At 41.1% G+C, this 17,403-nt stretch overlaps 1 protein-coding gene across 6 annotated transcripts in view; it reads left to right on the top strand.

The window, feature by feature from the left end:
• Positions 1-827: 827 nt before the first annotated feature.
• LOC133393459 (putative uncharacterized protein DDB_G0282129) overlaps positions 828-17,403 on the top strand; it is a 69,312-nt gene continuing 52,736 nt past the window's right edge. Inside the window, exons 1-2 of one of the 6 annotated variants that reach the window (XM_061658563.1) lie at positions 828-1,099; positions 2,155-2,494. In XM_061658563.1, coding sequence (XP_061514547.1) covers positions 2,352-2,494 — 143 coding nt within the window. In that variant the 5' untranslated portion in view covers positions 828-1,099; positions 2,155-2,351. Of the gene's footprint in view, positions 1,160-2,005; positions 2,495-17,403 lie in introns of all 6 variants that reach the window. The other 5 variants (XM_061658569.1, XM_061658567.1, XM_061658565.1 and 2 more) reach the window with 5 other exon arrangements.

Below are 17,403 nucleotides of genomic sequence, written 5' to 3'. Positions count from 1 at the left end.
ATGTTTGGATAAAGTCAAATATGTGTGCCAACAATGCGTTGCAGGCAACGATCCATAGTAGCGACTAACCCTGCACTTGACGAAAGACCATTGCTAGGTTCTGGATTTAACGAAACTAGCGCCGCAAATCATATATTTTGCTCCTTGTCCGGTATGCATTAGGTTTCGTATTCGTAGTTTCGGTTTACTTAAAGCTATTATCTGTTGATTTTATTAAAAAGTGTCTGTTACAAATGAGCATAACATTCCACCTTAATTGTTTTTAAGCGTTTTTATTCAGCAGATGTAACGCTTCTAATGCAAAGGGTTAATCAACAATTCGAAACTACAAGTTACAACTCCAGTGATTGGAGTCTTATAAGACTCTAAGTAACGTGAAATGGACGATAAATGCTGGGAATTGTTGATATATCACACATACACACATATCCACCATCCATACATAGACAAAACCTGCTCTGGTAAAATAAATTCTCTCTTGTCCGTGCATTTCTTCTCTTACAACCGCGCCTCTCGCTGATGCCCACACAAACGCGCGTCTGTTTTATATGTTTGCAATAGTTTATGAAAATATGCAGCAACGCGTCAAATTGTTTTGTGAAATTAGCTACACGGTCAAAAATAAGTCGAAATAAGACGGATCCATTGAATATCCAGCCGAGGAGCATAGATTTTGAGTGAAAATTATACTCCGATGAAAAACGCAAGGTTTACGCACACTACTGCAGGCGCTAAGGGATGTGTACGTGTGTGCGTGTGTGGTTGGTTAGAAGGAGAGAGAATGATGGTGAGAGAGAATTTGCCCAGGCAGTACGAGAGGGTATATGCAACCGGCGTACGTACGCTAGCTGGTCGGCAGCGTAAAACGCAACCATATATTATTTACCGGCGGATACGCTAGTGTGCGTCACTCCAAATATCGAAGCGTTCGACTCAGCTGTTTCCCGCCACCCAGAATTCTCAGAAACCAACTGAGAGCCATCATACCGTGTTGTGCGTTCGGTTCGCTCGCTCGCTCAGAGGACGCTCGTCCGTTTCGTGCTTGTTTTTCTGGTGAGCTGCTAACAGCTACTACACGCATTTGCGTCCGGTCGACGAGGTAAAAGAAATGATGCTTGATTGTGCTTCTTGGGTGAAATTATAACACGGTGTAGCCAAAGTGAGCGGTGAAAAAATCTGTGGTTTAGTGTTTGCTATATTGATTAGTTAGTGGAAATTGTGTTTTCAACATGGGAAGTAACGCTATGGTCATGTCGAACGCACCCAAAACCATTTTCCGTAAATCGCAAGCCATCGTGTCAAACTAGCAGAAAACGATAGAAATAACACATACCAATCATGCAATGGATTTATATACGGGTGTAGCTGAGATTTCTGTGTATTGTAGGTGCTTTTGCACTGAGTTTGCGAAATATTTGACAGAAGTGTGTGGTTGCATTTGATGTTGTGGAGCGCAGCGCAGCTGTTGTAATCTATCCAAGTAGGCGAACTGTGTGTTTTTGAATGTTCCGTGGATGATATTTCCTGGCCATGCAGCTAGCGGCCGCAGGTGTGTGAACAGTGATAGTTATGTTTGGAAGAAGCATCTTCTCACGATACAAATGACGACAGGTGTTGAAATGGTATAGTGCTGCTCATCAACCTAGCTTGCAAGAAAGGATTTGCAGCGAGCGATCAGCTGTTACAGTGCAGCTTAGTGACACGATCTAGTCAGCTTGCCAGGGCCTGGCAGACTTGGTGTGGTGTAAATATAAGCCATATCATAGGATGCATGTGCCGAGAATGTGTGTGCCATGTGTATATATATGTGTGTGTGTGTGAATTGTTTGTGCATATGTTTGTGATTAGTTCTTCTGATTTGTTTTGATTCACTTCACCGTGGTTGCGGAAGAGAAGAGATCCAAATCGTGAATTAATCGGTGCACCTCGCAGTGTAGTAGGCTATTTCAAGAATTGTCTAAACAATGTTCGGGCTTGTTGGTGGGGGGATCCTTTTTGTTTTCAGAAAAGTAAAAGTAATCATTTATCAGCGCTGTGTGGCGTATGGTAAATGCGTCGCGTTCGCGTATCCTTAAGCTGCTGGGCAGAAGTGTGTGTGGAGTGTGAAAGTGAAAAGCGCATTCTACGGTGGCCTAATTTAATGTTTTGATTCAGTGTTTGAAGATAAGAGTGCAGACAGAAAGTAAAAGAAGAAAAACCTTACTGCAAAACAATTGTTTAACGGCATTGTGTGTTTGAAGTGAAAAAGGCATGTTATCCGCTTGGTTTTGCAACCGGTGCAAGCATAAAGGCAGTGTGCTGTGACGCAAAACCGTCGTCTATATGCTGGTTTGGCGAGCATCGCGCCACGGATGATGTCGTTGGTGGACGTTTGGAAAAGAAACGAAGAATCTCAAACGCAAAGTGAGCACAATAAATTTCAAACCCAGTACCCAGCAAACCATATGCAACTGGACACGATGCAGGATATCATATGTGAGGAAGATACAGTGAGGTGAGTTCAATGACGATGATGATGACGATGAGCGATGCTATTGCACATGCTTGCCAGACAAGATATGAATTCATGAGAGGAAAAGGGTATAGTCTATCAAAAATCGATATTTTCATCGGGCGATTTGCAAGTCATACGCTGGTGTGATATTTGCGGTCCAATATTACGGCTCATACATGCAGGTACATGCTCTCCCCGGTACCTACATATGGCCTACTGATTGTGGCTCGTACGGTAACTCGATCAGTCTATTCCCAGTGCTGTTGTTAAATGAAGGTAAAGGTACACGTAGGATTAAAAAAGCGACCAAAAATGTGGATGATATGCGCAAGTAGAATGCAAAGTATGAAGAAAATAGCTTTATGTGCTCGTGAACGAAATGCTCTTGAAGAGAGCATCTTTTGAAACTCGCGTCTATAGTGCAACGTGGGACGCCGCGTGGAGGCGTCTTTTGCTTTTAGAGTTGCACGAACGCGAGCGCGCCTAGTGGTGTGTTCTAGCAATGCGTGCCTTCGTGTGTATGTGTGGCGAAGTACATTTAAAAGGGAAAAGGCATCTTCTCGTTTGATGAATGCGTGCACGATGAACGCTCAGCTGTATTTCGAAGGTGTGACGTTTTTTTCAGTATTTGTTTTGTCAGATAAAAGAGAGTTTTGAGAATAAATTGACAAGAATTTTGATATACCGATATGTTCACGGTATAAAGGTAAAGAGATTTCATGGAGAGAGAAAAAATGTATCTAAAGAAAATCATTTTCGTTTTGGATATATCGGTTGGCAGTTCCAAATTCAAAGCTCCTGCATATCATTCTCTCATTCTGATTAAACTCTCCCTGCTCTGTTCTTTCCTCTTTCCATCTACCCTATTTTTCATTTTCAGATAGAGCAATTCCAGGGGTTTGTTGTACTTTTCCACTAACACATACACGAACGCACTCCTTATAAGTGTGGTATAATTTTGAGATAAACCAAGCGATGTGTGGACACCTCTGTTTTCCTTAAACAGACGAAAAGGGACGAACCGATATGCAGCAACTGAAGCGTGCAGAGATGAACGCGCTTAAATCCACCTGAGTGGAACAGGAAAAGTGAAGAACGATTTCCCCTTCCATCGTATATTCCCTATTTTGTGTGTGTGTGCCAGTGGTTGAAATTCTCGCCGCAGTAGGGAGACGCATTTTTTACGTTGATTTCCCAGTCAAAACATAACAGGAACACGACCCGATGCGCACGGTGGTGCGTTTGGGCCGGGGCTCACCATTTATCTACGTCGGTATTGGTGTATCCTGCAGGGAAGCGCCGGGAGAGAGCGTCAATTCTAGCGTTGCTGAGCCTGAACCATTTCGGGGCCAAGTGTGGTTGCCAAAGCGACCGACCAGGCACAAGCTGCTTCTACAGCTTGTACACACACTCACACACAGTTCTCTACGTGTAACACTGAGTGTATGATTTTTTTTGTTCTGTGTTTATGTATGCATGTTTGTGTTGGGTTTACTATTGGAAAAAGTCTCGTGAAAGGCGCTCATGTAATACAGGTAGGGTGCGTCTGTCCTATGATCAGATGTTAGCCGCCATATGTTTGGGTGTTGTTGTGGTGAACGATTATGCCGACTGAAATTTGTTCCATTTTTTGTTTGCTCGCATGCAAAAAGTATTCGTTTATTGCTTACAGAAAATGAGGAACAGAATAGCCTGATTAGAATGATATCTATCCGGAAGTTATTGCGGTGGGGTGTTACAAATAGCGCGAAGAACATCCCAGCAGAAATCGCGCGCGTTTTTTGTTCTATAAAGCACTTCGAGAAAGAACGGAGACTGCAGACGGATTGCATAATTCTCATTCTACTCGGTTGATCATTAGCATCATCATCTGATTTACAACAGCACATTGATAAACGAAAAGCAGAAGAAATAAGTAAAAAAACTCACGCGCAAAGGAGAAAGGATAGTATTATTGGAAGTGTAACCGAGAGCGCGCGCACACCTTGCTCTGGGTTGTTTCCTTCCGTTTGCCAGCTGTAAAACGAACAGTCCTTTCGCTCTTCCTCTCTTCCCATCTCTTTCTCCAACGCATATTTTACACAGCGCCTGCCTTCAACAGCTGTATATCGAGCTCACGCGGTATGTTTTGTGTTGTTTTATTGCCTTCGGCGCATGCATTGCTCCGCCACTGCCGCCGCCCGTTTTCATCACTGCCCATGTGTTGTGTGCTTTTGAACGGGCCACTAACACTCGCCCACTGTGGGGTGTGCGGGGTTTACGCCGTTGCTACAGCCCATGACACACACCGTACCAAGCAATGACGACGACGACGGCGGCGGCGGCGACGTTGTTTTGGTAACGAAATTACGCAGTAATTTTTATACCATTTCCTTCTCTCTTTATCGATAGCTCTTGTTGACGTTTCCTGCGTATGCGCACGAAAGAGATGGAAAGACGAAAGGAAGGAGCAAACGAGAGAGAGAGAGTGGTAGAGAGAGGAAGGAATACGACGAGAGTGTGAGCGCACGATGAGAGTGGGACAAAAATGAGAATAGAACCAAACAACAGTAGACGATTGGAGGGTAGTCCAACTTTGAAAAAATCATGTATTTTTTTTACAATATGTATAGCTATAGTACTGATTCACCGAAAAAAAAAGAAACAAAGTAACTTGTTTGGTTATTATATTTGATAAAATTTCTTCAATCAATGTATTGTGATGTATTCTTTTTTGTACATTGGTAGTGATCCTTACCATTTCAATTGGATCATGCATCACGAACCAACAGTGATTATGTAGACTTTCAACCCGTTTAACAAAATCAAGTCGCAAAAACAAATACCATTTTGTGAATACGAGTTGTGACTGTCAGCTGTTAGCGTTTTAATACCGCACAGCTGAACCTGTAGGCACACAGTTGTGAGTATGTGTGTGTGTGTGTGTGTGTGTATGAGACTGTATCAGTGTGGTAAGCAAGTATGGCGCCAAGATCGATCTACGATGCCGAACTGCTCTGATGGTCGAACTAATAACAAACCTCTCACCCAGCTGTTGTTTGCTATTGCTGATACAAATGACGGTGGCATCGATCCGGTTGTTTCAAAATCAGAGTTTTGGCTGATGAATCATTGAAAATCGTTGCAAAAAATGTAATATGAAGTATCATTTGAATACTATTTACCGTTATCAGGTCGATTTGTTTTTGACGAATTAGTTTGTACGGACATAATTTGAATTATAACAATAAATGTTCCTTAAAATTTACTTTAATATATATCAGGCTCCCTAGTAGGTGCAATCAAGATCAAGTGCAAAAGTCAATGTTATGATTTTTGAAAGCAAGCAACGATCTTCCCCTATCTTCCCGCTCGTCTTTTTTTCATTTTGACCCGGTCGATTGCGCATCACAATGCAAGTCGTGTGCTGTGCGTTCGTCTTAATGCAATTAGGGAACCCTTCTTATGTTACCAAAAGGCAGCGGTTCTGTGTCTGTTTCCTTGCAATGTGGTTTTGACTATAGTGCATTTGATTGGGGGAATAAGAGAGAAACTGTACATCCCTTGTAACAGGAAGGAAAGTTATTGGATTCACCGAAATGGTATTACCAGTGCGTTGGAGCATAGTAATATATTTGCACGGTAAATTGAGTTATCGTAACGCCTGACAGTAATGGATGCAATCAAAGTTGTGCAAAACACTACCAAACTGAACTAGAATTACAACATCTTGAAACTGACGAATGAATGAAAAATGGGGAATTAATCCAAAAATAAACCAGGATAGAAAACATCAACGTACAACATACACGAAAATGAACTAATGAGAAAGTAAGTGCTTCAAATGGGTAGCTGCGTTTGTAGTTGTGTGAGTCAACCCACTCTAATGCATTTGAATGCAGCTTACCATGACAACAGAGTGTGTGATACGACTTCGTGCCGGTAGCATGGAAGCAGCTTTGTTTTGTCAGCTGTTTTGTTTTGCCGCGGTTGTGTGCCCGCTCTTTCATTTGTTTTTATGGGTTTGTATTGAGGGCATACCTTTCAGTACAAGTCAATGCATGAAAGAAGGTTTCATACAGGCTAGAGTTCCATGATATTGTCAACAAACATTCAGTTACTAACCTATATCTGAATGACTGCCCAAGTCCCTTTGCTATTATAAGCGAATTTACTTTAATTTGCAACACCAAGGTTCAAAACAGACCTGGACGTGGCTGCGTAGCAATTTTGTAGCATCCAAGATATAGCACTCGTTCAAGCCACTTGAAACAGTGCAGCTGATTGATCTACTGCATGTGAAAGGAAAACCATGTAGCGAGAAGCAATTGGTAAGGGGGCGGCGTCACGAACGGGGGATGGAATCAGATGGAAGTTGTCACTATCATGAGTCAGATTTTTCTATCTCACCTACCGGATGCCCTGTGCATCAAGGGGATCCACATTCTAGGGGTTCTGTCTGACAGTACTGTATTCCCGCACCCTCCAGTCTCTGCTCCTGCCTGCCCGTAATCGTAACAGAACCAGCTGGAAGGAGAGTGGTACAAGATTGCGGTAGTAATTACACACGCTAAAAATAGCCTAGCCCTATCTTCATTCAGCAGAACTGCGCACTACTACTACTACTACTACTACTAGCATTGGGGCGAATTCGCGCGCATCCGCTTGATTTCGTGATTGTTGCTGCTGTTGCTACTCATCACTTCCACCGAGTTCATCACCAAGCAACATGGAAAACAGCGTGTCGCGATAGTTGTCCCATTTTACGCTCGTACTAGCGGATGTGGGTTCATTTACAACGGTTTTGACACAACTAAGGGAACCAGTGAACGGAATTTATTTGCAATGAGTAGGAAAAGCAAAAGTGCATCTTAAGCCAGCCCTCTTGCCCATGTAATGATCGATCGTGCAATTGATTCTGTTAAGAAATTGTAGAGTTTGCTTTCACTTGTATTCTGTTATCATTCGATGGTTGGAAATACAAAACGATTAAAACTATATTATACTAGCGGCTTATCATCAAACGACATTTATTTCATGCGACACATGGTGCATGCAAGCTAAGTCAAGTGAACATTGAAGTTGTGCAAAATAGAGTTTAAAAAACATTGATGTCAAGTGTTCCGAAGAAACGCGACGATAAGCGGGCATGTTGAGCAATGGGTAGTGGGTTTAGCTGTAGGGCATCTTTCGAACGCAGTACCTATACCTTGATAAATCTACTTTGTTTTCAAGTATGCAGTTGTGAAAATTGTGTAAACCCAAACAAGAATATGAGTCAACGTAACCGATTCAAACCGGCTCTCCCCATGATATGATCCGCCAGTTTGTTCTTGGACGATTGCCAATGTGTGCGAGCGTGTAGTGCAGCTGACATGCACTAAGTTACACTGTATCCATGGCAGTGATAGTTTGTTTGTTGTTTGGTTGTTGTTGTTGTTGTTGCTATTGCTATTGCGTAGTGCAACTCCTACGCGTTTGCATCGAGGTGCTACAATGTTTACTGCAAATAAAATGTTTGCGCATTAAATCTCGCACCATTGTAGCTAGAGCAAGCTTAACCGCATAGAAAATTTTATTAGTTTCGCCTAGCTCGATAATCACACACACACATACACAACCACTTTTATAGTTTCGTTGAAATGGCCATAAATCATACCAACATGCCAGGCGCGTCATTTGTTATCATAGTGTGGCTTAGTAACGGTGAAAATAATTCTGAACTAATAGACAAATTTTTCACGTTACCAAAACACGTAGCAGAACACGTCGTATGAAATTGAAAAAACTATTGTTCTGAATTTGAATTGAATTTCCATTTATATATTTCGAACCTAATGGTTACATCCACTTTTGAAACTAATAATGAACGCTAATCTTTCAAATAAACTTTATAATTTATTTAGCTAATCTTTGCTGAAGCATTGCGTTTGAGTAGCATTGTGTTTGTGTTTTAATAAAATTGTGTTTTAATATGTCCTTTCACTATCAAACAAACCGCTCTGTGCTATCCTTCTTCATGAGTGGCAATAGATTTTCTCTTCCTATGCTTACGTTACGCCTGCGTTATAACAACATGACACCTTTTTTACAAGTAACAATAGCACTGTAGTATTCCTACAGTTAAATTTAAAAGATAAATATAAATCATTAAAAATATACTAGACGCCGATTTTTTTGAATTTCATTTAAAAAAGTACTATCATTTAAAAGCGTAATTACAAAAGAATAAACACATAAATTTATTTTAAAATAAATAAATTCATCTTGATTTCTCTCTAAAAGCTAAAAGTGTTGCATATAAGTACTAAACAAATTAAACAACAAATGTTTCGTGGCAATCGTGGTCCGAATTTGCGCGTTCAACTGCAAAAGGTGCAATTGTTTTCATTGGTTCTCACTCTAGCTAGCTACAGCTAGCGGCCTATCTCTGTCAGCTGCTGTATGCTGTGTTGCCACGGCAAGTTACAATGCATGTGTGCGGCTGTGGATGCTTTTGACCGGTGCAAAACAGCCTATCGTTCTGGCAAATGATCGTTATAGCGACCTTCGCGAATGTCTAGTTATCAAGTCTCTGCTACACTACAATCCCAGCACCTGGTTGTGTGCATGATTATGCATTGGAAGGTAATGATGATGATGGTTTCAATAATAGATGGCTGGCGCCGCTGCTGGATTGTGCTTTTGTTTTGCTTAAAGGTCCTACACATTTGGAATTAGCTAACCATTCCTATATTTTTGCTGTAGGATTGATGGTGGGTAATAGTTGATCACATGTGTTTGTACATAAATCGGATTCGAAATACTCATGACGTAGCAGTGAGATACAAGATTTTTACAAGACCCACATCAAATGAATCAAGTGCATGCCAGTCTCACATAGTAGTTGTGCGCTCTTCCTTTACCCCTGCCGAAGGTGCAGCAGGTGATTTGGTATTGTTCAGCAACTGCAACTTCCAAACTCCCCATGCTTTCGTTGAGTTGTCCTTGCGTGCGTCATTTTCATTTAGCGTCGTAATTTACCAGAACGCGCGAAGCTTTGAGACGGGCGGGCTGGGCGGTAAAGAACGCTGTTGGCGCCAAAGGGCTTGCTGGACTGGGAAGTGTAGAGGTTTATTGACGTGTGCGCTGTGTGCAATGTTTACCCATGGGCCGGTTGTTCGATGAGGGGTGCTGCTAGAGAGAGAGATGCAAAACCACTTCAACGATGAAATTGTGGTTTTACGATAGACACATACCCACATACATCAAAAGAATACACATAAAACCATCCGGTACACTTTACTCACGAGGGACACGTTGGGCACATGAATGGTTGCTTGTTGGATTCAGCTTTTAAACTTGCCTTGTCTGAAACACGTCAAACACGATCGATACGGTGGTGCATTCTTGAGGGTAATATCGATTGATTTAGGCATCAATGTGTATGTGTGCATGTACTAAGATTTGTTATAACATATATCGGACGAATTTTCCAAGGAATGTCTACACCCGATAGTATTGCAGCTGACCTGAACAAAGTCTTAGACCAGTTATTAAATGGCACCCGTTATTCTTAGTACAAAGATTACATCAGTACTAGGTGAACGATAACGATAATCGCTTTACCGGTGTAAACGTGTAGTATAGTTACACAGTACCTTCTTACAGTTATTTATCTCTAATAGTTTATCTTGATTTTGTTTACTCGCAGATATTTGGCTTATCATAAATGATGATAAAGACTGCGAGAAAATGTGTCATTGTGTGTAGTATTTTGGGTCAGCCAAGATACAAATAATTTTGAGTGTTTAGTTTCGTTAATTGTGGTTTAGCTCAATGCTTCAGAGCTTATTGTTTAAAATTATCAAGAAATAAACGTAGTGGCTTCTTACTACTAGTCTGATTCTTGATGCTTTGCCCGATAAACTTATTAATATCTGATGGTTGTGTTTGTCACTCCGGTATGCGATAACGTACGATTTATCGGTATCACGCTTTTGCGCCATTATCTGGGCTACTACGCCGTGCTTCGCGAAGGGAAAAAGTACAGTTTTCTAGCAAAAAGCTTACCGAGTCTGCGTGTAAAAATTAGGTGCAAGCAAACTACTCTATCTATAGCCACCCAGCTGGAGAGACCTAGACCCCCCCTGTAGAGGTGTCAGGTGTGTGCACGTGAGATGACAGGAATGGAGGCGCCTTTTTGCGTCATGATATTGTGCGCACACGCTGGAATGAACGCCGGCTTTTTCTCTCTCGCGGGTAGCGCTGTTGGCTCTTGGAGCCGTGGTGTATTGGTAGGAGCTGTATTGTGAATAGCCCGTAAGACTGTGTGTGTGTGTTAGTTAGCACTGTGTTGGGCGTTATCCGGCTGAACAGAATAAAAACACGTGTTTATAACATGTGTTGTGCAACAGGCAGATTTTTGGAGCGTAACTTGTGTTATTTTATTAGAGTAGCCACATTTAGAGGTTTTATAATATAGAATAAACATAATTTCATTGATAAATTTTAAACAATAAAATATAAAATGGTTTCTCATTTAAAAAATATACTATTATTCTGGAACGTAAAATTGGCTGATTATTTTTGTATAAAAATCTGATTTTAATCTTTTAACAAGCTAGTCTGCATTGCAATCGTGCTAATAGGAAAAGGTCGACGTTCATCGTATGGTGAATAATGTATGCCGTCATTGGATGTTCGCTACAGAAACATACCGGTGCCGTTGGGACAGAGGTGTATAATTTAGACGGTAACCTATGGGGAGGATGGAGCGAAAATGTAATCGCGTCGCGACATCGAAATGAGTCGTTTGACCAAGACCATCGCCGAAACAGCTGTGCCGTGCTGAAGGCAATTTGTGTCGATGGCCTGCTCCAGGGTCAATCAAGTTGGCGAAGTTTGTATTTGGTATGAAAATTGTGTGTACCATTAAAAAGATAGGCTATTCTTAATAATGATATTAGTAAAATGTACGACACAGTTTCCCAAGCAGACTGATTGTCTCTTTAGGGAGTCTAATTACACTACATTACACTATAAAGTAGGTCATTACAAATGCACATTGATTTGAAAAATGTATGACAACGTTGTTGTAGCTATAAAACATTATTCGCTTAACTACTGAAATTCTACCAGTTGTGGACTGAACGACAATGTAGTTAGAAATTCTGCAAGGGCTGGTTTTGAATGATCTGCGGATCTATTTTTGAAATTTTGCACTCCACCGTTCGTTTCGCAACTTACCGTTTCGCCTGTGAGAGCTGTGTTGGAAGTTTGCAATAATGTGCGGTAATATTTCACTTTCATTCGCGGCATATTTGCGTAGGCCGTTGTTTGAAGCGGTGCACGAAATAAATATCGAACCGGCGTACGAATAGACCGACGTATGGCATTTTGCTCAAATTTTAAATTTTGATCGATATACTAAATAATATACTATCTATATTATATACTAAAATAATCTAAATTAATATATTTAATTCAAACTTAGCTTCTTATTTTTACCTTTCCTTTTTGACGTATCAGTGACTCCCGTATTCGATCATGCCAGTCTTGTACAGGATTATTAAGATTATTTGAACTAGGTATGTTTACAGAAACTGGCCTGTCTTTCCTCAAACCCCGTGGTTGTCACATTAAGTTTAGCAATAGAATCATTTCTCATAAATAGAGAGCCCACCCTCGCAGGCCAGATTTAGAAAGTTTTAGACTATATAGACTATAGTTTTAGACGTTCATGTTGCTGATTCAAGTATGTGAATGAATTTGAAGAGATACATCAGAAAATCGTTTTCAGTCTCAAGAAATGAATTAAATATATGTCCACTATGTGTCAAATCGCGGGCTCGATCATCTATTTCGTTAAATGCGCCGGTTCCTGCAAGACCGGACCGCAACGAACCCTCCCGTTGCAAATGCTGACAATAATCCCGTAGCGTGGTACACATAAGTTTAGGAAGCCTGTATAGGCCCAAAACGTCCAAAAAGTAGTATTAACTGCCTTGCAAAAAGTTATAATGAGTTCATCATAATGTTCATATAACAGAATTGTTGAATGTTTAACACGCGGAGATTTTAACAGTCAACGTTTAAAAAAACATTTTATAGTACCTGTTGGTCTTTAAAACCATGCTGCACGATGAGAGATTGTCTGCCTAGCGAAACCTGTTGCGTTCGTATTGGCTTTGCAAAACGTGTGTAATATGTTTCCCATTGACTTGATCGCGTTATACCTGTTCCAATTAGATTTGAGAAGGTCCATACTCCACACGCTATGAGTCACGCACGTGTGTACCGATTGTAGTGTCTACTTTGCGAGGGCAGCCGTGTGTCATTCGATGGTGGGTTTGTTTTTGAATGAACGTGATTTCTTCGTTTAACTTATTGTCATTCGTTGTTTTCTGTGACCACCTACGTATTTCCAAAGCGTATAGTATTCTGATTTAATGTTTCAAACATCTTTTTATCTTTCATACTTGCCATATTTTTAGTTGAGGAGCGTGGAGTATTTGAAATGTATGTGCCAATGTTCTCCAAAATCATTTATAGGGTAATCAAAATCGTCTGTTCAATATCCTTGCAATTTCTTGCTTGGAGGGCGAGTTGTCTTATTGTTACTGTCTGACACATAAACGGTAGTAAATATTTCCACGGATGGTCAGCAAACTGTGCCGACGTTTTGTCGCGACGGTTAAATAATCTGATGCAACCCACACATTGTTTCGAGCGTGTGCGAATATTATACATACGCCCACTAACAGCAAACGCTCGAAGAAGATTGTGCTGTCTGGCTCGGAAGTGCAAGTCGGAGGACGGCGAACAGCGGTGCGTGTGGAGGTCCGTGACTGTTCGTTAGCTGTTATTTTATATTTTTGACTGAACGAGCTGAGTAACGAGACAGCTTTGTGGTTACGTAGATTTTTGGTGTATTCCGCGAGGCGCCACCTGTCACGGTCTCGTAGTATTCGAACGGCAGTGTAACCGGGTCCCATTCACGGGGAGGAATATTAAAGAACAAACGATAAACACACAGTGTGTTAAAATAGTTCAGTAGCACAGGATTGTGCGCTGTTCGGATGTGTCTTGTGTGTAAACATAATCGGCCATGTTTGAGACACTTTCCAACAAATAAAAGACAGTCGATGTGAGGAGCTTGACTTGCCGAAGGTCTGAGTCACAAGTCGGCAATATTTTCTTCAGACTGTGTTCCACCTGCACAGTGGTATGAGAAGACGGAAGCGACATCGTAGTGGATACGAAAATAGCCGTTGTCGCTAGGATGTATCGGTGGTTTGTAGTACAACGTTGGTTATTTTCAAGATTATTTTCTTTTTTGCTTAATATCTATAAGCAAAGTTGTTGTGTCTAGCCAGGATGAGGAGGTATTGTTTTTGTGCAGCAAATCACACAATTAAACGATGACCGTAATTGCACGTAATGCACAAATACTTCCTGTTTTAGCCTATCTGGCATAGTTCGCTACAGGCTATGGTGGGAAAGAAAAGGCAATTTGCAATGGTAATTTAAATTGCATAATTAATCGTGTGAATAAGAAAAGTTTTATGTTTTCTGCCTTAACCATCCCACTACTACAGTTTCAATATTAATTAGTTTTAGCGTATAGTTTTTATTCCCCTGAAAGATGTCAGTTTTGGGTCGAAAGTGGTAGATAGCAAACTTATGTGAATTTTTTTTAATTATCTTTCAGTTTTGAATGTATAACAAAATGTTAGTAAAACATGTAAAAAATGTGCTGGTCATTTATTAAAAATGAATATTTCATATGTTTAATTATAATCTTATCGATTAGTACTCTATTCTATTGTATTCTGTTCATAACATAAACGTTTCTGGTAGATTTTTTAACCAAATCAAACAGGAATTTACTCTATCCACTTGCGTGCTCTTGACTTTATACGTGTTTTGATTGTTCATTTTTATTACAGCTTGGATGAGCACTAAATCGCAATTGCTTCAATCCGACTTTGCTTTCTTTAGATTTTTGCACACTGGGGGATGTTATTTCTCGCTACACTCATTCTTGCTTCACGGACATAGTCTACAGTATTCGTTGCCGTCTGCTGAAGAAAACTTTTACCGCGTGTATGTAAACGACTGCCTCAAGCGATGCTATCTTTAAACTGATTCAGCCTTGAGGAAGCAACACGGAAACTCCAACCATTCTGCCGGCACCTACAGGCATAGTACAACCGCTACCCTGAGTGGAAGTGGGGTTGATTCCTTCGCGAGCTGTGCTTCTGTTGATATTAGTGCTAAATTTCGCCATGGCCTATTTGTCGAATGCTGCTCCCAATCTTTCACCACCTCCCATTGCAAATTCTGTCATTAGTACAGGAAGTGAATCTTCCGTCTGCGCTAAGAAGAAACTTGTTGAGTTAACGTTACCATTTTCTGCCCGTGTTTGTTTCTGTTTGTTTTTTTTCACTGCTTGTTTCTGTGGTAATTTTTAGATTGGCAAAAGCAATGCGATCTTATTTTGTCACTTCGCGAACCACGGAGAGACAATTTCGGTGGACGATATCGTCTGTTGCGTTTGTCCCATGGGACTACAGCGATGGAAATAAAGTAATTTCTCAAGAATTGTTGCAGGAATGGGGTTGTGCCGTTTATTCAGTGGTTTTTTGACGTTTTAATCAGTGTTATTTTAAATCTTTTTATTGAAATAAATCTGAACAATATTTCGAGCTTGTAAAGATTATACTCCTTGTTTTTAGTACATGTATAATAATTGAATATTTTTTGAGTGAAAATGTGTCTAAACCACGCCAAACGTGTTTCATTTGATTAATTTTGTTTGTTTGTAAATATTGTTGGATATGAATTTAATGTATAAAAACTCATTTCATGTATATTATTTCATATTATCATACTAGTTTATTTCTTGTGTATTTTATATGTTTCTGTTACTCAATTGGCATTGATTGTAAATGGAAAGGAAAATTTTTTGGAATGGAAAGGTGTTTTTTGTACATTTTAAAGTTTATATATAACAGTATTATTCAAAGGTTTAAATGTTCTTGCACGAAAATAGCTTGATATGCAGTTCCAGATGCAGCAGAATATTAAGGCGACAATTGTAGCTACATACGAAAGTGTAAGCAGTACTTTTGTTCCTCAAACACCGAGGGTGCAAAAGAGACTGTTCAATGCAAACTCAAAAGACGTCTCAGACCCCGGATGAAACGGCAAAAACGCCGGGCAAGGGACGCGCGCGCATCTACTGCCGGTGTAAAAGTAGGTCATCAACACGCGCAAACGCACATAAGTGCTCATATACGTATATAGCTATGCATGTTCATATACATTCGCTGTAGAGTGAAGCAGCTCTCCCCGAAATGCAGACTGCAATACATATTTAGTATGTTCTTTGGCTCGTTCACCCGCACTTGCATCGTTGATGATTCATTGGGAAGAGGTAAGGCGGTGTGAGATGAGGGGGGACACGAGAGCGTAAAAATTGCATGTCTGCTTTTAACTGACCGACCATCCAGCCAGGCAGCAATCCAGCCAGCCAGCCAGCCAGCCAGTCAGCCAGCCAGCCAGCCAACCAGCCAGCCTGCCAGCCAACCTTCCACCCTATCGACTCGGGTGATCTGTCTGCGCTAGTGTGCGGCCCGTAGCGTTTATCGCCCCAAACCGTATGTGGGTTGAGTGAGTAGTAGGTAGTTAGACTAAGGGATGGGCAAGAGGAAGCGAATGTCTGCTGCACTTCGTGAAATGCATTTCGTCGCGGACATGCGCGTGGCGAACGATTGCGAATGGATAAAAAAGAGACAGGGCATATTTGTCGGGCGTTGCAGCTGTGTACAGCAGTAGTGCTGTTGTACTACTCCCGTTTTTACGACGATTCTCTCGACTGTGGTGGGGGTTTTAAGCGGGTTGAGGTTACTTTTGCTCTGCAGTATCGGATGTGCATTGCATATCTGTGTGTGTGTATGTGTGTGTGTGTGCGTATATGCATGTGTCGTTGGTTGCAGTTGAACTGAGGAAAGATCGGTGGTTGGTTACAGTGACGGCCGTCATAGTCTGCCTTAATGGAGCTCTTCGCATCGCTCACCCATCGTCCCTGGCGTTAGCGGTTGGTCAACTTTTGAACACATCCTGAACTCTACCACCTTGCTTGCGCCTCTATAGTAGTATACTTGTGCGAGCGAGTGAAAGGAAAAACATAATCATTGGACAAACGAATCGGAACCTATGCATAGTACATTATTGCTGCAGTCTTCGGACCATCTTTTCATCGGTTCGTTGTCTGTCGACTGTCCGACGCTGCCTGCTTGTCTGTCTATCTATCCGCTCGTCTTCCGCTCGTCCCGTCGTTTTGGTGATTGCATCAGTGAGCTAGTATGGTGAAGTGGGAAGCCACAGTTGCATTAACATATACCTTCCAGCCATGTAAAGTCTCATCTGAATCCGACGTATATTTCCAACCAGTTGTTAATATAAATGCTTCCATTGGCGACGAATGGCTTTGTTTTACCATTTAAACAGCATTTAAGTATTCTGGGAATAATTGTATAATTATTCTTATCGAACCAAGTACTTTATTTCAATTATTATATCACGAATATTTGTTATACGTGTATTATCCGTTTGGAGCAGATCATCATTTGGGATACATTTCAAGCATGTATGATTCTGTCCAGATTGCGGTAAACTGAGGCACTTTGCTTTAAGATATTTACAAACAAAAAAACTTTTACTCGACAGAAATTTTACTATGTTCATCTCGCTCTCCCGATTGGTTCAGTGGTTCTCTCGTTCTTTTCGCTGGGTTTCTGTGCGCTCCTGGTGCAATGAATGGTTTACCTTGAGCATAGTGGTGGAAAGACGCAAGGTGGTAAGCAGCGACGTATGACGAAGGCTACGTCTTGCTATGGTGACTAGTAAACGAATGATGAAGTGTATATCGGGTGGGTTGTGTG

Source organism: Anopheles gambiae, chromosome 3 (assembly GCF_943734735.2).
Source record: "Anopheles gambiae chromosome 3, idAnoGambNW_F1_1, whole genome shotgun sequence".
Lineage (NCBI taxonomy): Eukaryota > Metazoa > Arthropoda > Insecta > Diptera > Culicidae > Anopheles > Anopheles gambiae.
Note: the sequence above shows the minus strand (reverse complement) of the source record. Positions and strands in the feature narration are given on the sequence as shown.